Source organism: Giraffa tippelskirchi, chromosome 6 (assembly GCF_054371585.1).
Source record: "Giraffa tippelskirchi isolate mGirTip1 chromosome 6, T2T-mGirTip1v1.2.pri, whole genome shotgun sequence".
Lineage (NCBI taxonomy): Eukaryota > Metazoa > Chordata > Mammalia > Artiodactyla > Giraffidae > Giraffa > Giraffa tippelskirchi.
The window spans coordinates 94,464,971-94,490,274 of record NC_137280.1 but is presented as its reverse complement, the minus strand read 5'-3'; the positions used below and the strand labels follow the sequence as shown (position 1 = coordinate 94,490,274).

Below are 25,304 nucleotides of genomic sequence, written 5' to 3'. Positions count from 1 at the left end.
GCTTAGTTGCTCCGCAGCATGTGGGATCTTCCCAGACCAGGAATCAAAGCCCTGTCCCCTCAATGGCAGGCGGATTCTTAACCACTGGACTGCCAAGGAAGCCCCCCTGAAAGGCCTCTTACACGGCAAATGTGATGACTTCAACACAGCCTTGGTGATGCCTCCGAGGCTCCCCAACGTGTTCACCCCTCCCTTCTGAAACCGCGTCCCCCACCTTCACCAGGAAGGGCGTCTTCCCATCGGCTCTGCCCCACTGACTCCACCACCCACAAGGCTCTCAGCGAGCCTGGCTTCCTAAAGGGAACTTTCCTGCATCACCCCTTCTCAGTGGGTTCCTGTGATGGAGGAGCGCCCGTGTCCCCGGCTTCAGAGCACCGAGGACTCATGGTGCAGACCTCACTGCCCTCAGCCCTGCTCATCCAGCGCCTGTCATCTCTCATCTCTCATCCCCATCGGTCCGGGAGCCCACCACACGTGGGTCTGGATCCACTTTGGTCCTTTCTGTGTCCCAGATTTGTAAATATCTGCTGCATGGATAAATCAAAGAAAATAAATCAGGGGAAAAAAGAAGAGAAGCAATTTCCCCTCCTCTCGGTAAATAAACTTTCCTAAAAACCCCCAACTGCCAAGAATAAATGACCACGGCGCCCCCTGCTGATGCCATCTTACTACAGGCAATTTCCTCTGCCTCTCTGAACAGATGTTTCAGAGCAGGCTGCCAGGGGTGGGCTGCAAAGACAAGCTCGTGGCTTTTTAGATGCCCTGTGCCAGACCCAGAGCATGACCATAAAAGAGAAAACAACGAGAAACTGGACTATCAAAACGTAAAGCTTTTGTTGGGCAAGATATACTGTTCAGAGAATGAAAAGACAAACCACAGACTTGGAGAAAATATTTATAAATCACATACCGGATGAAGAATTTGTATCCAGAGTACTGTATATAAAGAACTATTCAAACTCGACAGTAAGGAAAAAAACTAACCCAATTTTTTAAAGAAGGCAAAAATTCTGAACAGCCCACTTCATTTGTCCAAAGAAAATATATGAGTTTCGAATAAATACATGAAAAGATGCTCACAGTCATCAGCCATCAGGGAAATGCAAATCAGAACCTAATGAGGCACCAATTATTATACTTCATGTCCACCAGGATGGCAACAATCAGAGAGATGAAAGGTGCGGGCCGGAACGTGGAGAAACTGGAACCTCGGCTGCGGCGGGCAGCAGCGTAAAATGGTTCGGCCCCTGGGGAACACGACCTGGCAGCTACTCAAGTTACGGGCTTCCCTAGTGGAGCAGACAATAAAGAATCCACCTGCCATGGGTTTAGAGAAGGGAATGGCAAACCACTTCAGTATTCCTGCCTACAGAATCCCATGGACAGAGGAGCCTGGAGGGCTACAGTCCACGGGGTTGCAAAGAGTCAGACACGACTGAGCGACTAACACACACACACACACACAAAGTTAAAAACAGGATTAACCGAAAGACCCAGCAATTCCATTCTTAGGTACATGCCCAAGAGAAATGAAAGCATATGTGCACAGGAAAACTTGCATACAAAATAGCAAACAGGTGGCAACAACCTGAATGCCCTTTTTTTTTTTTTTTTTCTGAATGCCCATTAACTGACGAATGGATACACAATACATGGTCCATTCTGAATGGAATAAATTCAGCCATAAGAAGGAATGAAGCACTGACACACGCCACAGTGCGGATGAACTTTGAAAACATTACAGTGAATAAAAGCAGCCAGTCACAAAAGGCCATAAAGTGTAGGATTCTATTGATACGAAATGTCCAGAACAGGCAAATCCAGGGACAGAGAGTGGATCAGTGGTTGCCAGGGGCTGGGGGAGGAGTGAATGGCGAGTGACTGCTCATGGGGGAGATGGAAATGTTCTGGAACTAGTGGTGATGGCTACACAGCTCTGACTATACTGAAAACCAATGAGGGGCTGCTCTGACAGTCCAATGGTTAAGACTCTGCACTTCCACTGCAGGGGGAATGGGTTTGATCCCTTGTCAGAGAACTAAGATCCCACGTGTCACACAGCATGACCAAAAACAAACAAAAGCATCAGAAAAAAAAAAAAATGAAATGTACACATTAAATGGATGAACTATACTGCACATAAATTAGACCTCAATAAAGCTATCAATGGCTTCCCTGGTGGCTCAGATGGTAAAGAATCCTCCTGCAATGCAGGAGACCCAGGTTCAATCTCTGGGTTGAGAAGATCCCCTGGAGAAGGGAACGGCTATCCACTCCAGTATTCTGGCCTGAAGAATTCCATGGAGTGAATAGTCCACGGGCTCACAAAGACTCAGACAGAACTAAGCGACTTTCACTTTACTTTTAAAGCTATAAGGAGAGATACTACTACATGCCCATTGGAAAGGCAAAGAGACAACTGACGTTACCAAGCGCTGAGCAGCAAGACCGCTCCTCCACTGCTGGTGAGGGTGCCAAGTGGCAACCACAAAATTGAACATACCTGTGCTATGTCAGCCCGCAATTCCCCTCCTGGGAATTTACCCAAGGGGGCTGAAAATTTATGTCCACACAAAAACCTGTCTGCAAATGTTTATGGCAACTTTATTCTTAATCACCAAGAACTGGAAACAACCCAGATGTCCCCCAACCAGCAAATGGATAAACAAATGCAGTATTATCCACACAATAAAGAGGACTGGACTATTCATTCATGTGACGCCATGGATGGATCTTAAGTACATCTCGCTAAGTGAAAGAAACCAGACACAAAGGGCTACATATTGCATGTGTCTATTTATGTGACATTCTGGAAAAGGCAAAACGCAAGGATGGAAAACAGATGAGCAGTTTTGAGGGACCGAGGGTGGGGGCAGGAGCTGACTTCAAAGGGACAGCAGGAGGGGGTCTGGGGAGGGGGGTCGGTTCTGTGTGGTGACGTCATGGTGGATACATGACTATCATGTCAAAACCCAGAATGAACTTCACTGAAGACAAACTCAAATGATAATAATCATAACCAGATGGGTGGGGGGAGGGAACCCAGGACAGAGCACAGACGATGACTGATGAACCTAAGTGTACACAAGTGTGCGACACAAGCATACCTACAGCACTGGAGGAAAAAAGAGATGTCACAGAGAACTCTCAACGGATACTGCGGGTGGAAGACAGAAAGAACTGCAAGCAGACACCATACTCTTACTTCTCACAGGAATACTACTTCAAGAGTCTCAAACAGCTTTCCAGACATATTAAGGTTAAACAAGCAACCAACTATATTGCATGGAGGGAGAGCCAGGGGTCTCCCTTCAGAGAAACAAGTTAAAATAAATAACAGGCTGGGGTGGGGGGTGATGCTAGGATGAACTCGGGGTGCTGGGCTGGAGTTGAGGCATTGGTATGAACTGACATTTACTACGTAGACAGAGAGATGAGCATAGCTGGGGCAGCTAGTACACAGGCATACACTTCCCAGATCTGTCATCTGAGGGACCTAAAAGCACTGATGCCCCAGGAGCAATGAACACATTTTGCTCCCAGATCTTCGTTTTGAAATATGTCCTCCAATAAAAGGGACCAAGTTCTAGTGCTTAGTCGTTCAGTCATGTCCACCTCTTTGCAACCCCATGGAATGCAGCCTGCCAGGCTCCTCTGTCCATGAGATTTCCCAGACAAGAACACTGGAGTGGGTTTCCCTGATGGCTCAATGGGTAAAGAATGTGCCTGCAATGTAGAAGACACAGGAGATGCAGATTCGATCACAGGGTTGGGAAGATGCCCTGGAGGAGGAAAAGGAAGCAAGGCTCCTTGGAAAAAGGGCCGATTCTAGGGCTGGGGCAGGGAAAAACCAAGATGTGCCAGGAGCATTTCTGTGGTGCCAGAAAGTGAGGAAGCACCCCCAAGACATGGGGACATGATGAGAAGGCACAGGGGCCAGCGGAAGGGGCACCCACCTGCCGGGGGCCACAAGCTGAACCATGAACCGAGTGATGATAGACCTGGATTATAACCCATCCCCCAAGCCCATAAGCACTCATGAATCCATACTGACATAAATAAATGGCTGAATAAATCAATGCATGTACAAGGGCTGCTGCTGCTGCTGCTGCTAAGCTGCATCAGTCGTGTCTGACTCTGTGCGACCCCATAGACAGCAGCCCACCAGGCTCTGCCATCTTTGGGATTCTCCAGCCAAGAACACTGGAGTGGGTTGCCATTTCCTTCTCCAATGCATGCAAGTGAAAAGTGAAAGTGAAGTCGCTCAGTCGTGTCCAACTCTTAGCGACCCCGTGGACTACAGCCTACGAGGCTCCTCCGTCCATGGGATTTTCCAGGCAAGAGTACTGGAATGGGTTGCCATTGCCTTCTCCGTGTACAAGGGACAACTACCTTACATGATAATTCCAGCTGATAAATGCAGAAGGAATGAGTGAGATGGGAATCACCATGGAACACCACTAATAGAGGCTAAAACTAGTGGATGGGACTTGAATAAGAAACAAGTGAGGTTTCCCTCGTGGCTCAGTCATAAAGAGTCTGGCTGCCAATGTAGGAGACACGGGTTCCATTCCTGATATGAGAAGATCCCACACACTGCAGGGGAGCTAAGCCCATGCACCACAACTATTAAGGCCTGTGCTCTGGAACCTGGGAGCTGCAACCATGGAGCCCACATGCCGCAACTACTGAAACCCACACACCCTAAAGCCCATACTCCACAAGAGAAGCCACCGCAATGAGAAGCTCATGTACCACAACTAGGGAGTAGGCTCAACTCGCCGCAACTAGAGAAAAAGCCTGGGCAGCAACAAAAACCCAGCACAGCCAAAAATAAATAAATAATTTTTTAAAAAAAGAAGCAAGAACCTGCATAGTTTTAAATGCAGGAAGTACTACACCAAAGTTAATTTTCTTTGTTCTGATCCTGTGCGATGGTCCTGTAAGATGTTAACTCAAGGGGGAGCTGGGTGTGGGTACACAGGAGCTCTCCGTATGATCCCTGCAACCCTTCTGTGTTCCTAAAGTTTCTAACATTATTTCAGAATTAAAAGTTGAAAACAACAGTCATGACTATGAGCCAGTCCATCCTGGTTGGGTTCTCAAAGATCCTTATGTATATTTGGAGCAACCTGAATTTGCAAATCTACCTCTTACTCTGACTGTGGATTTTATGGAACCAAAAGACTTACAAAGTCTTTCTGATAAAATCTATTATCCAAACTGAGATGCAGAGTAAGTATAATACCAAACTTCAAAGACATAGTATTTTTAAAAGGGAGGTAAAGTAGCTTACTGATTTTAAAACACTGATTACACAAGCTGAACTGGTAATATTTTGGATATATGATATAGGGTTAAATCAGTTACAGTATTAAAATTAATTTCACTGATTCTCAACCTTTCTTAATGTGCCTACTAAAAAGCTTCTATCACATACATGGCTTACATGTTTCACTGGACAGCCAGGACACAAGATACAATTCACTTGTTGGAACAAGAAAGGCTTCAAGGACCTCATGCTACTTCGGGGACAATGAACAGATAATCGGAGGAGCACTTCAGCAAGACTCTGTTCCTTTAATTGGTCTTTGGAGACTTTACTTGTCCTGGACACGCTGCCTCGTCCAGGCATGTTCTCCCAGGCCACAACCAACACCCCCAATCACTTTTCAAAGGAACAACTCAGCCACAGCTACAAGCTGTGGGTCGTAGCCCACCAGCTACAAGCCCCTGGACTATAGCCCATCAGCTACAAGCTACGACTTTTCTGGGTCAACATGTGATCAGAGGGCAACCGACTGGATCCCCCTGAACAAGCTCAAACTCCCAACACAAAGAAGTTCACATCACACATTCATTCTGTCATAGCAAATTTTGTCAGCATTTAAAAACAGGCACTTGCGACTTACCTGGTGGTTCAGCAGCTAAGACTCCACACTCCCAATGCAGGGGACCCGGGTTCCATCCCTAGTAGGGGAACTAGATCCCACACGCCACAACTAGGAACTCACACACCACAACTGAAAGATCCTATATGCTATGATGAAGACGGATGATCTTTGTGCTGCAACTAAGAGCCAGCACAGACAAATAAATAAAGATATTAAAAATAAATAAAAAATAAAAACAGCACCTATCCAGGATTCACAAAGAACTCTTACATCTCAACAACAAAAATAAAATGGGCAAAGGACGTGAATAGACACGTCTTCAAAGAAGATATACAAATGATCAACAAGCACATGAAAAGACGCTTTGCATTATTAGTCACCAGGGAAATGCAAATCAAAACCATGATGACATGCCACGCGACACACACAAGGACGGAGGTAATTCTAGAAGTTATTAATAGGGAATTCCCCAGTCCAGTGGTTCAGAGGACGCCACTGCAGGGGACATGGGTTCGATCCCTGGTCAGGGAACTAATCAAAGTTATTAAATAAAAACAGGAAATAAGGGTTGGTGAGGATGTAGATAAATTGGAACCCTCAAACACTGCTGGTAGAAATGTAAAATGGTTCAGCCATTGTGGAGAACACTTTGGTGGTGTCTCAAAAAGTTAAATATAGAACACCATGACCCAGCTACTCCACTCCCAGGTGTAAACCTAAATAAACTGAACACTGGTTTTCAAACAAGTACCTGTACACGTGTTCACAGCAATGCTATATCAGAGCAGCAGGTGACTCTCAACAGCCAGCTTGATTCAGAAATAGCCCAAATGTCCTCCAACAGAAGAAAGGAGACAAATCATGGTACAGCCACAATTACTCAGCCATGTATGTATGTATGTGTGCTCACTCATGTCCAACTCTTTGTGACCCCCTGGACTGTAGCCCACCAGGCTCCCCTCCATGGGATTTCCCAGGCAAGAATACTAGGGTGGGTAGCCATTTCCTCCTTCAGGGAAACTTTCTGACCCAGGGATCAAACCCACATCTCCTACATTGGCAGGCAGATTCTTTACCACTGAGCCAACAGGGAAACCCATTCAGCCACGAAAGGAATGAAATTTTGATACAGGACATTGTGGGTGAACTCACAGTTATACAGCCAGACATGGAAGGTCACGTGGAGAACAACTGTTTAGTGGACATGGGTGAATGTCTTGGGACTAGATGCAGATGGTCGCTGCCCAACACTGTGAATGCCATTGACTTGCTCACTTAAAAATGGTTAATTTTATGTTATGTGAATTTCACCTCAATTAAAAAAAAAAAAAAAAGGTGTGTGGGGGTGAGTGAACTGACACACAGGCTGTACCACCAGGTTTCTTGACAGACAACAGCTGCCCCTCCAGAATCAATCTGGCTCATCCTTTTAGGCACCTGCTCAACAAATATTTATCAAGTACAAGTGCTGTCTCTTTGCCAAAGGCTGGTAGACACATTGAACACAACTGGTAGGGCCCTGCCCCAGAGAACTGACCTTCCAGTGATAGAGTCAGGCACTGGACAAGCAGACCTGTGTTCATTCTGGTCCTGGGGAAGGGGGAGGGAGAGCACTCCAGGAGAAAAACTAAGGTCAGATCTGAAGGTCAGAGCAGACCCCTGGATTCTCCCATGTCATAACAGTGTAACCCTGGGCAGGCTCACCATTCGAGCCTTCCATCTTCCCATCTATGAAATGGGACCATGGGACTGACTCTTCTATGGGACTTGTGAGGGTTGGAGGAGCTGTCAGGGAACATGCCTAACATAGCCATTGGCCTATTATCATCCATACTTTTCCCCAAGGTGTAAAATTATCTGAGGCGCAGCAACATTATAAGTAATACTGCTCAACATTTATAACATCTCAGTAAGTGCAGAAGAACCATATAACAAAATTCAACACCCGTCTGTTATTTAAAAAAAAAAAAAAATTCAACAAACTAGAAATAGAAGACATAAATGAAAAGCCCATAGTAGACATCATACTCAACAGCAAAACACTGAAAACGTTCCTGATCTTAGAGGATGCCCTTTAAGAAAGGATGCCCACTTTCACCACTTTTATACAACACCTAGGAAGTCATAGCCAGAACATCAGGCAAGAAAAAGAAAGAAAGGAAGGGAGGAAGGAAAACAGAGAAGGGAGGGAGAGAAGGGAGGAGGCAATAAGGAAGGAAGAAAAATTGGAAACAAAGAAGTAAAACTATCTCTGATCACAGATGATATAATATTATATGTAAAATTCCTAGATTACACACACACACAAAAAACTGTTAGAACCAATAAGCAAATCAGCAAAGTTATAAGATACAAAATCAACACACAAGAAATCAGCCACAGTTCTATACGCTAACAACGAACAATGTGAAAAGGAAATTAAGAAAACAATTTCACTTAAAATAGCATCAAAAAGAATAAAATACTTATAAATTAACCAAGGAAGATTTGTACAATGAAAACTATAAAACATTGCTGAAAGAAATTAAAGACAAATGCAAAGATATCCCATGATCACGAATTTAGAAAAATTCATATTGTTAAAATGTCCATACTGCCTAAAGTGATCGAGGGATTCAATGCAATCCCTAACACAATCCCACAACTTTTTCTTTTTTTTTTTTGGCAGAAATAGAAAACTCTACCCCCCAAATCACATGAAATCTCAAGGGACTTCAGTGAGTCAAAACAATCTTGAAAAATATTGGGAAAACTGGGAAAACTTACACTTAACTGATTTCAAAACTTACTACAGAATGGAGAGCCCAGAAATAAGCCCACACATTTATGGTAAATAAATCTACCACAAAGGAGGCAAGAATATACAATGGAGAGAAGTCAGTCTCTTCAGTGAAGTGATGCTGGGAAAACTGGACAGCTACATGTCAAAGAATGAAATTAGAACATTCTCTAACACCACATACAAAAATAAACTCAAAATGGACTAAAGATCTAAATGTAAGACTATAAACCATAAAACTCCTAAAGGAAAGCATAGGCAGAACACTCTTCGACATAAATTGCAGCAGTTATTTTTTTGATTTGACTCCTAAAACAAAGGAAATAAAAGCAAAAATAAACAAATGGAACCTATTTAAACTTAAAAGCTTTGCACAGCAAAGGAAACCATCAACAAAATGGAAAGACAACCTACTGAATGAGAGAAAATATCTGTAAATGATATGACTGAGGAGTTAATATCCAAAACATATAAACAGCTCACACAACTCAACATCAGAAAAACAAGTAACTCAATTATAAAATGGACAGGAGACCTGAATAGACATTTTTCCAAAGGGGACCTGCAGATAGCCAACAGGCACAAGAAAAGATGCTCAGCAACATTAATCATTAGAGAAATGCAAATTAAAACCACAATGAGGGACTTTCCTGGTGGTCCAGTAGTTAAGATTTCACCTTCCAATGCAGGGGACACAGGTTAGGTCTCTGGTTGGCAAACTAAGATCCCACATGCCATGGAGCACCTAAGCTCACATGCCACAGTTAGAGAAACCCTCACGCTGCAACTAGAGAAGCCTGTGTACCAAAATGAGAGAAAGCCTGCGTGCCACAACAAAGACCCAGCCCAGCCAAAAAAAAAAAACAAAAAACCAGCCCTGCAATGAGATAGCACCTCATACCTGTCAGAATGGATATCATCAGAACGAACACAAATAATGAATGTGGCTGACTATGTAGATAAAAGGGATCCCTTGTACACTGTTGGTGGGACTGTATATTGGTACAACCACTGTGGAAAATAGTATGGAGGTTTCTCAAAAAACTAAAAACAGAACTACTATATGACCCAGCAATCCCACTCCTGAATATATATTTTAAAAAAAACTAATTCAAAAAGATACATGTACCTCAATGCTCATAGCAGCACTATTTTCAGTTGCCAAGATATGGAAGCAATCATCAACAAATGGATGGATAAAGAAGATGTGGCATATACAGATACACACTTACATACACATACCATGGACTACTACTCAACCATAAAAATGAACAAAACTTTGCCATTTGCAACAATACAGATGGACTTGGGGGACACTACGCTGAAATAAGTCAGACAGAGAAAGACAAACACTGTATGATATCACTCATACGTGGAATCTGAAAAATAAACCAGTGAATACAACAAAAAGGATACAGAGATACAGAGAACAAACTAGTTGTTACCAGTGAGAAGAGTAAAGAGAGGAGGGGCAAGATAGGGATGGGAGTTAAAGAGGTACACACTACTGCTATGAAGAGAGATTACACAAAACAGGGAATACAGTCAACATTTTATAATAGCTGAAAATACAGTGTAGCCTTTAAAAACTGTGAATCATTATGCTGTACACTTGTAACTTATTTAATATTGTCCTTCAGCTACACTTCAATTAAAATTTTTTAGAAAAATATTACAAAGCTATGGTAATTGAAACAGTGTGGTACTGGGCATAAAGACAGATATACAGACCAATGGAATAGACCAGAAAGCCCAGAAATAAATTCTCATATATGTGGTCAAATGATTTTCAATAAGGGCATCAAGACTATTCAATAGGAAAAGGACAAGTCTTCTCAACAAATAGTGCTGGGAAAACTGGATATCCACATTCAAAACAATGAAGTTCAGTGGGGTGGGATGGAGGCTCGAGAGGGAGGGGGTATGGGTATCTTTATGGCTGATTCCCACTGGTATACAGCAGACACCAACACAACATTGTAAAGTAATTATACTCCCATTAAAAATTAAAATTAAAAAAAAAATGAAGTTCAGCCTTTAGCTAATACCATATCCAAAAATTAACTCAAAATGGACCAAGTATCTAAATGTAACAGCCAAAGCTATAAAATTCTTAGAAGAAAACACAGGGCCCAAGTTTCACAATATTGGATTTGATAATGATTTCTTTCCACATGGTTCGAAAGAAATCACTTTGGTTTTTCCACTAGTCACGTATGGATGTGAAAGTTGGACCATAAAGAAGGCTGAGCACTAAAGAATTGATGCTTTTGAACTGTAGTGTTGGAGAAGACTCTTGAGAGTCCCTTGGACGGCAAGGAGATCAAACCAGTCAATCCTAAAGGAAATCAATCCTGAATATTCATTGGAAGGACTGATGCTGAAGCTGAAGCTCCAATACTTTGGCCATCTGATGCAAAGAACTGACTCATTAGAAAAGACCCTGATGCTGGAAAAGACTGAAAGCAGGAAGAGAAGGGGAGGACAGAGGATGAGATGGTTGTATGGCACCATCGACTCAATGGACATGAGTTTGAGCAAGCTCCGGGAGATGGTGAAGGACAGGGAAGCCTCGAGTGCTGCAGTGCAGCACAAAGAGTAGGACACAACTGAGTGACTGAACAACAACAAATGATATCTTGGATATGACACCAAAGGTACAGGCAAAAAAAGGAAAAATAGGCAAACTGGACTTCATGAAAATTAAAACCTCTTATGCAAGGTAAATGACCAACAGAGTGAAAATGTAATCCACAGAATGCAAGAAAATACTTACAAATCATATATACGATAATGGATTACTACCCAAGATAAACGGAGAATGCCTAAAACTCAATAACAACAAAACAACCAAGAATTTCCCTGATGGTCCAGTGGTTAAGACTTCACACTCCCAATGCAGGAGGCACAGGTTCAATCCCTAGTCAGGGAACTAAGATCCCGCACGCCATGTGGGGCAGCCAGGAAAAAAACAAAACAAACACTCCAATTCAAAAACAGGCAAACAGCTCAAATAGATGTTTTTCCAAAGAAAATATACAGATGCCCAATAAGCAGATGAAAAGATGCTCAACATCACTAATCATCAGAGAAAGCAAGTCAGAACCACAATGAGGGAATTCCCTGGTGGTCCAGTGCTTAGGGTCCAGGTTTGATCCCTGGTCAGGGAACTAAGATCCTACAAGCTGCATGGCATAGTCAACAACAAAAACCCACAATGAGATACCACCTCACACTCATTATTATGGATACTGTCAGAAAAAGAGAGAAAGCAGCAAGTGTTGACAAGGATGTGGAGAAACTGGAGCCCCTGTGTACTGCTGGTGAAATGTGAAACGGTGCAGCTGCTATGGAAAACAACATGGTGGTTCCTCAAAAAATTAAAACAGATTCACTACATAATCCAGCAACTCTACTTCTGGGTGTGTACCCCAAAGAACCGAAAGCCTACAACACGGTAAACCAACTATACTTCAATCAAAAAGTTAAATTAAAACTTTAAAAAAGAACCGAAAGCAGGGTATCAAAGAGATATTTGTTTACTTGTGTTCAAAACAGTGTTATTCTCAGTAGCTAAAACATGGAAGCAACCCAAATGTCCAAGATAGATGAGTGGATATGCAAAATGTGCTCCATCCATACAATGGAATATTGTTCAGCCTTAAAAAGGAATGAAACACTGACACACAACACAGTATGGATGAACCATGAAGTAAGCCAAACACAAAGGACACATATTGTTACAATTCCACTTACATGAGGTACCTATGATAGGCACATTCATAGCGACAGAAAGTAGAATACAGGTAACCAGGGACTGAGGGTAGGAGAAGTTATTATTTAATTGGCAGTTTTATTTGGGATGATTAGAAAGCTCTGGAAACAGCCATAGTGGCTGCAAACCATTGTGCTTTTTTTTTTTTTTACTTTTTTGGATGAATTTTTTATTGTGATAAAATATACATAAAACTTAACATTTTAAACTTTTTCAGGTGTACAATTTGGTGGCATGTAGTATATTCATGATGTTGTGCAACCATCATCGCTATCCATTTCCAGAGAGTTCTCATCATCTGAAACAAAAACTGTGTATCCATCAAAAAATAATTCCCCGGATAAAGAAAATGTGGTACCTATCTACAATGGAATATTACTCAGCCACAAAAAAGAATGAAATAATACCATTTGCAGCAACATGAATGGACCTAGAGAGTGGCATGCTAAATGAAGTCAGATAGAGAAAGAAATATATGACATCTCTTATATGTGGAATCTAAAAAGAGACAATAAAAATGAACTTACAAAACAGAGACTCACAGACTTAGAGAATGAACTTATGGTTGTGGGAGGGAGGGATAGTTAGGGAGTTTGGGATGGACATGTACACACTGCTATATTTAAAATGGAAAACCAACAAGGATCTCCTGTATAGCACATGGAACTCTGCTCAATGGTTTATGGCAGCCTGGATGGGAATGGGGTTTGAGGGAGAATGGATACATGCATATGTATGCCTGAGTCACTTTGCTATTCACCTGAAACTATTACAACAAATGTTAATCAGCTATACCCCAATACAAAATTAAAAAATAATAATAATTTCCCAAGTCCCTAGTAACCACTATTCTGCTTTCTGTCTCTGTGAATTCACCTATTCTAGAAACTTTACACAAGTGGAATAACATAGTATTTATCCTTTAGTGTCTGGCTTACTTCACATTATGTACATTCTTAATGACACTGAATTACACTTTAAAATGGCTTCAATGATAAATATTATGTTACAGATGGACTTCCCTGGTAGCTCAGCTTGGTAAAGAATCCGCCTGCAATGTGGGAGACACCAGCTCAATTCCTGGGTCGGGAAGATCTCCTGGAGAAGGGATAGGCTACTCACTCCAGTATTCTTGGGCTTCTCTGGTGGCTCAGATGGTAAAGAATCCACCCGTAATGCAGGAGACCTGGGTTCAATCCCTGGGTTGGGAAGATCCCCTGGAGGAGGGCAAGGCAACCCACTCCAGTATTCTTCCCTGGAGAATCTCCATGGACAGAGGAGCCTGGCAGGCTACAGTCCATGGGGTCACAAAGAGTCAGACACAACTGAGCGACTAAGCAGCAGCAGCATGCTACAGATAAATATTATGTTACAAATACAAATGACAAAATCAAACCAAACTACATCCAAATCAAGAACTTTTGCTCTTTGCAGGACACTAAGAGATTAAGTGATTGAGAAGACATGCCATAGACCAAGAAAATATCTGTAAAATCAAAGTTTGACAAAGGAGTGATATCCAGAAATATAGAGAACTCTTACAAACTCATTAATAAGGAAGGAGACATCCAAAATTTTAGAAAATGGTCAGATACTTTGAACAGACACCTCCTCAAAGAAGTTAAAGGCAAATAAGCATATGAAAATATGCTCAATGCCATAAGTCATAAGGGAAAAGTCCAGAACCAGATGGTTTCACTGTTAAACGTTACCAAACATTCAAAGAATTAAGACCAATTCTACTCAAACTCTTCCAAAAACAGAAGAGGAAGGAATACTTCCTAACACATTCTGTGAAGCCAGTACTACCCTCACACCAGAGCCAGACAAAAATACTGTAAGAAAACTACAGATCAATACTCCATGTGAATATAAAATTGTCAAAATAACAGCACACCAAATCCAACAGCACATTAAAAAAATCATGTATATAATTAAGTGGAAGTTTATTCCAGGAATGATAGTCAATGTAATACACCACAGTACTAAAATAAAGGGGGAAAATTCACATGATTATGTCAACAGAGGTAGGAAAAAGTGTTTGAAAAACACTTTCATGAAAACACTCAGTAAACTGGGAATAAAAGGGGACTTTCTTAATCTGATAAAGGGGATTTATGAAAAATCCACTGCTAACATCATACTTGATTAAAAAAAAAAGACTGAACATTTTCCCTCTAAGTCAGGAACAAACTAAGAAAGACCATGTTTGTTTGACATTACTATTCAACACTGTACTGAAGCCCTGGCCAGGGCAATGAGGCAAGAAAAAGAAAAAAGATGTCCAAATACCAAAAGGTATTCCATAACGGCAGAAAGCAAAGATGAACTAAGGAGCCTCCTGATGAGGGTGAAAGAGGAGAATGAAAAAGCTGGCTTAAAACTCAACATTCAAAAAACTAAAATCCTGGCATCCAGTCCCATCACTTCATGGCAAATGTAAGGGGAAAAACTGAAAACAGTGACAGATTTTCTTCCCTTGGACTCTAAAATCACTGCAGACAGTGACTGTAGCCATGAAATTAAAAGACGCTTGCTCCTTGGAAGGAAAGCTATGACAAACCTAGACAGCACATTAAAAAGCAGAGACACCACTTTGCTGACAAAAGTTCCCATAGTCAAAGCTATGGGTTTTCCAGTAGTCGTGTATGGATATTAAAGTTGGCCCATAAAGAAGGCTGAGTGCCTTCATGATGTTTTCAAATGGTGGTGCTGAAGAAGACTCCTGAGAGTCCCTTGGAAAGCAAGGAGATCAAACCAGTCAATCCTAAAAGAAATCAACCCTGAATATTCATTGGAAGGACTGACACTAAAGCTAAAGCTCCAATACTTTGGCCACCTGATGGGAAGAGACCCCGATGCTGGGAAAGACTGAAGGCAAAAGAGGGCAGCAGAAGATGAGATGGTTAGACAGTATCACTGACTCAATGACATGAATCTGAGCAAACTCAGAGATAGTGAAGGACAGGGAAGCCTGGCATGCTGCAGTCCATGGGGTCACAAAGAGTTGGGCATGACTTAGTGACTGAACAGATATAAATTGACAGGAAAAAAGTGAAACTACCTCTATTTGCAAATGATATCCTTTATGCAGAATATCTCAAAGAAGCCACGAAAAATTGCTAAAGATAATAAACAGATTCAGTGAAGTTGCAGAGGACAAGATCAACATACACAGAAATCAGCTATGTTTCTATATACCAGCAATGAACATTCCAAAAGGAAATTAGGAAACAATTTCATTTTACAATAGCATACAACAGACTAAAATATCTAGGAAAAAATGTAACTGAGAAAGTAGAATACTTATGCATGAAAACTACAAAACATTTTGGAAAAGAAATTAAAGAAGACATGTAAATGAAAAGACATCCCCTATCCATGGACTGGAAAACTTTAATATTGTTAAGATGGCAATGTCTCCAAAGTATTTACAGATTCAATGCAATCCCTGTCAAAATTTCAGCGGTCTCTTCTGAAAAAATGGAAAAGTCCAATGTAAGATCCATACATAAAGCCAAGAGGCCCACAACAACTAAAACTGTATTAAAAAAACAAACAAAAACCCCAACAAAGTTGGAAGACCCACATATTCTGATTTCAAAACTTCTTACAAAACTACAGTAATCAAAACAGTATGGTACTAGTATAAAAGTGAAAGTCACTCAGTCATGTCCGACTCTTTGAGGCCCCATGGACTATACAGTCCAGGGAATTCTCCAGGCCAGAATACTGGAGTGGGTAGCCTTTCCCTTCCCCAGGGGGTCTCCCCAACCCAGGGATCAAACCCAGGTCTCCTGCATTGCAGGTGGACTCTTTACCAGCTGAGCCACAAGGGAAGCCAGAGTATAAGGACAAACGTAAGACCAATGGAACAGAACTGAGTCCAGAGAGAAAGCTAACCATATACAACCAACTGATTTTTGACAATGACACTATGTCACTCCACAGCGGGCGGAAAACAATCTCTTCAACAAATGGTGCTCAGACAACTGAAAGATCATATGGAAAAGAATGAAGTTAGACCCTAACTCATCCCACACACAAAAATTAACTCAAAAAGTGTCGTCCCCAGCCACTCCTGAACAAGCCGCACTTCGCCTTCCTATGCACTTCTCACACCAAATGAGTGCCCTTCTCTCGGTGTCCTAGTGCCATCTTTCCCTCATTCCTGTACCCCTGCTATCTGAAATGGCCCCAGGCACAGTGCTCAAGTACTGTCCAGGGTTCCCAATCCCAGGAGAGCTGTGAGGTGCCTTCCAGAGAAAATATGTCTGCCAGACGAGCTTAGTGCCAGCATGAATGATGGTGCTGTGAGTCCACTGTTAACAGTCAACAGTGTACAGTGAATAAGGAGACTTCAAACAGAAGCACCCAGAAAACAAGGCTATGTGTCCCTCTGCTGACAGAACTGTGACCAGAGGCTCACAGGAACTTAACCTCTAGGCCCCTTGCAGCAAAGGTTCAGTTTTCACTAACTCAGTGTTCCTGGTAACTTTACGTAACTATTTTGAGGAGGGAGAATCATCTGTATATATGTGTGGGGGGCAGGGGGTGTCTAAACAATATTATTCAGCCATAAAAAGCAATGAAGCACTGACACACAGCACAACTTGGTGAACCCTGAGAACATGAAGCTCAGTGAAAGAAGCCACACACAAAACGCTGCGTGTTGTGTGATTCCTTTTGTATGAAATGTCCTCAACAGGCAAATCCAGAGACACAAAGCACATCAGAGGCTGCCAGAAGATGAGAGTGGGAATGGGGAGATAGAACATTTGACATTAGAGAGGCTGTGTAACGTTACAAATGCACTAAATGCTGCTGAATTATATACTTTAAAATGCTTAACTGGACAGGACGTGAATTTCACCTCAGTAAAAATTTTATTTTACAACTGTCGTATCATAGGAAAATATTTGGCCTTTGACCCCAGTTCCTGATCTTGGAAGTCACTCAGTTGTGTCCAATTCTTTGCGACCCCATGGACTATACAGCCCATGGAATTCTCTAGGCCAGAATACTGGAGTGGGTAGCCTTTCCCTTCTCCAGGGGATCTTCCCAACCCAGGGATCAAACCCAGGTCTCCCACATTTCAGGCAGATTCTTTACCTGATCTTGGAATCTCCTGAGTGATGGGGTGACAGGAGCCTTCTGTGTTCTAATGAGGTAGCTCGAGGTGGGCCCCTAGGTGGCTTAGGATGGGGCTGGTCCCCAGAAAGACCAAGTCTTGACGAGAAGCTCATCCCCTGTCCTGACCTCCAAGCTCCAGGGCAGGGGAGGGTGGAGACTGAGTTAGCCAGCAATGGCCAGTGACTGACTCATGCCTTCTTAACAAAGCTTCCATAAAACCCCTAAACATGGGGTTTGGAGCCCTCAGGGAAAGCAGGTGAGCGTGCAGGTGTGGTGGGGGGAGGGCCTGGAAGTTCCGCCCCCACCCACACCAGGACCCGCGTCTCTCCCAGCTGGCTGCTTCTGACCTGCATCCCACATACTAAACCCAAAACAGGAAGTAAAATGTCGATCAGAGTTCTGTGAGCTGTTCCACCAAACCCCAGAGTCTGAGGGTGCTGTGGGAAACCCTGATTTACAGCTGGTCCATCAGAAGCACAGGAGGCACCAGTCACAGGGTACACCGTGGGGCTGAGCCCTGACCTGCGGGTCTGCGCTAATTTGATGGCTACTGGCAGAGACAGCTGAGCTCCTGGACACCTGGACAGGGTCTGGAGAACCAGAGCCAGAGGAGAGGTGCTGGGAAGGATGCTGCATTTGGCATTAGAAGCAAGTGAATAGAAACAGCTCAGCAATGCCCAGAAGAACTTTTAAGTCAGAAGAACCCAACCCCACCCTGCTTTTGTCAACCCAGGCTTTGGGGAAAGGAGTGGTTTATCTGTATAAGAACATTCTGCCAACAGGTCAAACAGAATGTGGCCTCAGATAAGTGCTAGTGCCAAACACCACGGAACCCAGCATTCCACCATTCCACAGCAGGTGCCATGGCCAGGGGCAGATGCAGCCAGAATGCCTCAGGCTCACACAAGAAAACGTCCTGCGTCTGAGAGAGAGCCCTTCCTGTTTTGGGTGCACATCCACCCCACTGCTCAGAGAGGTCACCCGTCACCTTCCTTCATCTCTGGGGCCTCAACTCCTGGGGCCTAAGGCCTTAGAGACTGCCTGCTCCGTTCACCCTGCGTGTCCAGGCTGACCCTGCAGTGACATCAGCGATGAAGCACTCACTCCGTGCTGGGACCAGACCATGTGCCCTCCCTTCCATCTCTCCTAATCTTCCCAACAGCCTGAGAAGCAGACACGACTGAAATCTATCTCATAGATGGAGAAACTGGGGTGCAGAGAAGTGGCTTGTCCACAGCTGCTCCTCACTGCTTAGCATAGCAATGATCAGCTCACCTAACGGATGACTGAACGATGAGGAGGGCTAAACTCCGACGGCAGCTCGTGCCTACATGGGTGGGGGGTGGCGGGGGTGGGGGCGCGGGAGAAGCCACTGGCAGGTCCTCCCCAGATGGCCCTGCATCACGCACATCCCACATCTGCAGCAGCTGCTTCTGCCATAAACCCACCCTTGCTTTTTCAGTCCTGTCTGAGTTTTACCAAACTCCAAAGGGACCCACATTTAGACAACACTTGTAGAAGCATGCAAACAGCAGAATTCACAAATGGCCATCATCCTGGGTCACGTCCGTTTTGGGTGCGCATACGTGAACACAAGCTCTGCCGGTCCAAGTGAGCCCCTATGACCGAGGTGCAGCCCAGCCTATGTGACTGAGCGTCTAGGCACTCCCACACGCAGGCTAGGGATGTGACTGCCCTCTGGGGCCTGGCTAAGTACTTAGTAATAAGCATCACCCAGCAGAGCGCGAGGCGTACCCAATGGGACCTGTGACCCACACCCTAGTCCCTCCCCAGGTAGTCTCACAGTGCAGGGCTGCTCCCTATAGCCCTGAGGGCAAAACCGCCACCAGGAGCAGAGGATTCTAGTAATGGGACACAGGGCACAGGAGAGCACCCAGCACTCATCTCGAGAACGGGCTCACAGCTCCACGTCGGCTCCAGTGCCCAGCCCTGCAGATATGGAGGTATTCACGCACATCACTTTCTCCAGATGCACTTCCTCTATCTTCCCAGCCACCCGGAGGGGCTCCGATCAGCATTTCACTTGCACAGCTTCCCAGCAGGGCAGGAGGGCTGAACACTTACCTGCCAGGGACTCACCCCAGCCTTGGCCCTCCTCCACACTCCCCAAGCAGGAGGCCTCCCGGAGTCTGGCTCCCTAAGCCAGGGCGCCAACCCCCCCGGGGGCACAGTGCCCCTCCTGTGCCTGTGCAGACAGGTTGGGCTCTCCTCTCATCAGTGACCAGTCACCTTGACGCCCAGAAAATCAGGGTGACCTGCAGGCCCACCATCAAATGCCACACCCACTGAAGTGTTCCTTGGTGCCCCCCTGAGCTCCACCCCTGACACCAGGGATTCTCAGAAGAAGCAGCTTGCCAAGTGAGTGGTGGCACCCACGGGCACCCCCCAGGATGTCATCCCTCCTGAGAGGTGGCAGAGCTGCCCACAGCCACTCCAGCTGCATGCATAGAGAAGCAACCAGCCAGCAGGCATTCAGAGTCAGGTAAAGTCACCACTGCCGGGTGGCCATACCTGCGAGAAGCAACAGAGGCTTGCTGCCAGGCAGACAATGGTTAAATGTTGGGTATTGGGCTTCAAAAAAAATGCTCTGGTCTGAACTCTGTCTCTAGTTTCTACGCTGACTCCCACCCACCACGTGATGGTGTTGGGAGGGGCTTGGGTCACAAGGATGGAGCCCTCGGAATGGGATTAGTGCTTCCACAGACTGCTCGTGCTTCCCCATGGGAGGGCACAGCAAAAGGAGTATGTGACTTGGAGCACGGCCCTTCCCTGACCATGCCGGCGCCTAGTCCAGGACCTCCAGCCGCCGGAAGGCTAAGCAAACAACTTCTGGTGTTTCTGAGCTGCCCTGTCTGTGGTATTGTATTATCACAGCCTGGACACTCTGAGATAATTTCTATTTTTTTCCACTGTAAGCACATAGAGAATACTACAGAGAGAATACCCTCCTGTGATCCTACCACCTGGATTACCTTTACCATCTTTTGTACATATGATCCCTTTTTTCTATAAATACCATACACACAACTTACTTTTCTCATTCAACAACTCTAAAAGCTCTCTCCCCCAAGGCCATCAACAGTTCTGGTTCAGAAGATGCACAAGGGCTTTCAACCAACAGCCTACACTGAACGTCCAGGTACCTTCCAGATCTTCCCCCTCTTCCCATGGTGACCGTCCAAGGACTCTGGCCCCACCCGAGCATGTGACGGCTGAGCCAGGGACCCTGCCACTTCAAGCATGACTGACAGGACCATGGCTTGCTGCTCCCCAACTTGCCAGCTCCCCAACTTGCCAGCTCCCCAGTCGACCGCCATGGAGAGATGGATGCAACACTCCACCTGCGGGCACCTGACATGGAGGCTCCGTTACATGTGTCACCATCCACCCTGTCGCGCATGCACTGCTGGTCCCGTCACCTCATGTGAGCTGTGCGTCCTCCTCACCACTCCCCAGGACCCTACCTTGTTTTTGAAGTACACCTCGATGGGCATGATGAAGCCAGCATACCCCGACTCCTCCACCTTGTAGGGGGGCTCCTTGCACACTGAAAAGAAAGAGATGATGAGCCATCAGCTCCCGGCAGCAGGAAGCACACGCATTCTGCCTCCTCTCTGGGCTCAGTGGGCTCTGCAGGAGGCCGGCTCCCCAGGAGCGGAGATCCCAGGCCTGGTCCACATCAGAGGGATCCCAGGGGAGAGAAGAAGCAGAGCAGGAGAAAGGGGACCCCCATCACCCTGGGGTGGGAGAGTGTGCGGGAAGGGGTCGGAGACCAGCTAAGGCAGAGTAGCTGACACTGGCCACAGGGCACATGGGTTCAACCGACTGAGAGCAGCAAGTGAGGCTTGGGCAAGATGCCAGGCCTGGGGAGCCCTGGTCTCCCTGCGGGGCAGACTCTCTGCTGTGCCCACCTCCTTCCATCACCCATGTGAGCATGTGACTTGGGGCCCTGCTCGGGGCCAGGGACACGGACACTAGGAGATGGAGGTGACCTGGTCTAAGACGGGGCTCGCTGCCTGGGTTCCACTGCAGCACCTAACCACAGCATCCCCAGGGACCACAGCATCCCCAGGGAAGAGGAAGGGAGGCAGGGAGGGAGAAAGAGAGAGAACCCAAGAACAGTAGAACAGAGGTAAAACCATCTCCCACAGTCTCACTCTCCAGGATGCACCGTCAATGTTTTGACATGTATGCTGTCACTATGTGAGTAATGGGAAAACATTGTTCTCCTGCTTTTAGGAAAAACAGAACAGTACAGATCAACCCCTCAGGTCTTCCACCCCACCTTCTCCCGTGGCGACCAAGAGGTAGGAAAAAACCCTGCCACCTGTTAACACCTTTACACATGTGTGTGTGGACTGTAACTCTTAAGTGGACCACAAATGGCTGGAACATAATGACAGGCCAGCACCTTGCACGTGGCTGGCACATGGGGTATGAGGCTTGCTTGGCTGGCCTGACTTCCCACCAGGGGCAAGGGGGCAGTCATGACCCAGCCACAGGACCCAATGCAGCAGAGCCTCCTGGGGGCACCAGTGGCCATCTCCTCAGCTGAGCACCAGGAACGCTGTCACCTGACCTTGGGGCCTGAATGTGAGTCATTACTGCCACCAAAGGCTGCATTCATTCATTATCCGCGTCTGCAATGTCGGGTGCCCAGAAGGTGACAGAGGCCAAGGGCATGCCTCTGGTCCCCAGGAGGGAGCAAGTCACCTTCAGTGGGACAGTCAGCCCACCTGGAAGTCAGGAGTAGCCCTGCCTAAGGGACAACAGGCAGGCGACTCTGTGGGGGTGACCTCAGCCCCAATCCCTATTCCAACAGGTCTCTTGCTCTTTGGTCATTCTCCGTGGGTGCTGGCTGGGCACGTCACATGCAGCCCACCCCACACCACTTCCTCATTCCCTCTGAAACCTACACCGCCTGGCATCCCATAGCTCAGGACCCAGGCTGTCCCGTACTCCCCCCAGGCCACCTTAGCTTCTCCCAGAGAACTTGGGAAAAGGAAAGAAAAAACCAAAGTCAATGTCCTCAGAGGCAAGACAAACTCGACAAATGAAAACAAGACACTTAGCAGAGAGTAAGAAAGGGCTCCTAGACATTACAAATACAGTATTTACAATGGTTTAATTCAACAGAAAGACCAGAAAATAAAGTCAACAGAATCTCCCAGAATGTAGGGATAAAAAAATTTTTTTAAGAAAGGTGAGAGGTGCAAAAGCAACCGTGTGGATTAAACGTATGTCAAGAGCAGTTAATATTCATAAAGCACCTATTGTGTGCCAGGCAGTATTCCCAGAATCTTATACCATCAACTCCCAGCAACACTGTGAGCCAAATGCACTTGTTGCCATTTTACAGATGAGAAAACTTAAACATAGAGAATTTACATAACAAGCATTCTAGAAAGAGAAAACAGAAATTAAACAGATGGAGAGAAATTGTCAGAGAAATAGAAGAGAACCTTCCAGAGCTAAAATGAAGGGCACCAAATGTCCAACATGATGAATGCTGCTGCTGCTGCTAAGTCGCTTCAGTCGTGTCCAACTCTGTGTGACCCCATAGATGGCAGCCCATCAGGCTCCTCCGTCCCTGGGACTCTCCAGGCAAGAACACTGGAGTGGGTTGCCATTTCCTTCTCCAATGCATGAAAGTGAAAAGTGAAAGTGAAGTCGCTCAGTCCTGTCAGACTCTTTGCGACCCCATGAACTGTAGCCTACCGGGCTCCTCTGTCCATGGGATATTCCAGGCAAGAGTACTGGAGTCGGTTGAATAAATGAACCAAAAAAGATTCAATGTGATGAACAAACAAACCAAAAAAGTCCTCAGAAAGGCCATAAAAACCATCTTAAGTCCTTCTAGAGAAAAAAAACAAAACACTAAAAAACACATAACCTGCAACAGAACGAGAAACCAATAGCATTATATTCCTCAGAAGACGTCAAAGCAACACGTTCAAAGCTCTGAACGGTAGTCATTCTCCAACCAGAACATTATACCCAGCTCAACTACCACTCAAGCATGGGGCCAGAACAGGGCACTCCAGATACACTAAGATTTTATTCCCTACACACCTTTCTTCAGAAATTGCTTCAGTAATTAGTCTCTTGGGAAACTTCTTGACAAATTACTCCAGTAAAACAAGAAAATGAACCAAAACACAGGGTGTTAGGTGAATCCCTGAGGAGAAAGGTAAAGTAAGTCCCAGTGTGATGGCTAATGAGGTGGTCTGGAGAGAAGCCAGTTCTAATTAGAAGAGGAAGAGGCTGGAATGAAATATCCAGGGGAAGGGGGGAGTCTCCACTGCATAAATGAAATGATGGGGGTATGGAGAAAAAGGCAAAGTACCTCTGATGAAAAAGACAAATGCAGGGATGGGGAGGAAGAAACAAAAGGTGTTCACAAAGCCACAGGCCAAATATGAAGCCAAGTAAATGGGGCTGAATTTTTTTTTTCTTTTTTGGCTGAGCTGGGTCTTTATTGCAGCATAAGGGCCTTTCTCCAGTTGTGCACTCAGGGGCCTCTCCAGTTGTGGCACACGGCCTCTCTACTTGCTGCATGTGGGCTTAACTGCCCCATGGCATGTGGGATCTTAAGCTTCCCTGGTGGGCCAGCAGTGAAGAATTTGCCTGCAATGCAGGAGACGTGAGAGACACAGGTTCGATCCCTAAGTTGGGAGGATCCCTGGGAGAAGGAAATGGCATCCCACTCCAGTATTCTTGCCTGGAGAATCCCATGGAGGAGGAGCCTAGCAGGTTACAGTCTATGGGGTTGCAAAGAGTCAGACAGGACTTAGCAAATAAATAACAACAATGTGGGATCTTAGCTCCCAAATCAAGGATCAAACCCATGTCCCCTGTATTGGCAGGTGAATTCTTAACCCCTGGACCAGCAGGGAAGTCCCAAAATGAGGCCAAGTTTTAAGCAAGGATGACAAAAAAAGATCCTATATGACCTTGGCATGACCTTGAGCATTCTCCTTGGAGCAAGTGGCCCAGAGTTCAGACAGAACCAGCCCAACGGTGGAGAGTGTCAATATAGTCAGTGACCCTCACAGTTACTGACTTCTAGACTTACTCTCTAACCTGGAGCAGAACACCCTTAATGAAGTTGAGTGTAGGTCCCAGAAGGGGCATAAGGGTCAAGGAAGACAGGCTGTTCCTGGCTTTCTCTTCCTAAGTGGAAAGTCAGGAGACTCTGGCCAAAGCCGACAGCTTTGGAGAACCCATCCATTCTCTTGGCAAACATTTAGAAAGCACCTACTATATGCTTTCAGCCCCAGGGATACAGCAGCAAACTGTGGCCAAATGCAAACTCCTAGCTTGGCGGGGATGTGAGAGGGTGAAGCTTAGGAAAGAGTCTGAGCTTTCATGTTAGAAAATTAATAAACAAATTTTTAAAGTGACAAACCTAAAAATAAGAAGTGAATTTGCTTCTACTGCTTTAAAGTGGTAAGGAAGGGACACAACCCAGAAAGGCCCTGGGGTGGGACCACCACTGATGAGTTGGGAGGTGGAGATGCCCACCAGGTACATACCTGCTGGGTCTGTGCAGGGTGTATATTCTGATTTAAAAGACACTTTTTAAGCACATAAAGTATAACTTAAGAGGCTGGAGTCCTGTAAGCAATTCACTGGCTGCTTCACCTTATCTGTTTTTCCCTGATCACTAAACAAATGGCAAATAGGCATCTACTATCCAAGT

The 25,304-nt window shown here is 45.2% G+C and overlaps 1 protein-coding gene across 3 annotated transcripts in view; it reads right to left on the bottom strand.

Moving 5' to 3' along the window:
* Nucleotides 1-25,304, bottom strand: part of MLLT1 (MLLT1 super elongation complex subunit) — a 63,665-nt gene that overhangs the window by 26,743 nt on the left and 11,618 nt on the right. For all 3 annotated transcript variants that reach the window (XR_014056519.1, XM_081499384.1, XM_081499386.1), the window contains exon 3: nucleotides 21,067-21,149. Coding sequence is in view for 2 of the 3 variants with exons in the window: in XM_081499384.1 (XP_081355510.1) it covers nucleotides 21,067-21,149 (83 nt within the window). In the remaining variant the exon portion in view is untranslated. The remainder of the gene's footprint in view (nucleotides 1-21,066; nucleotides 21,150-25,304) is intronic.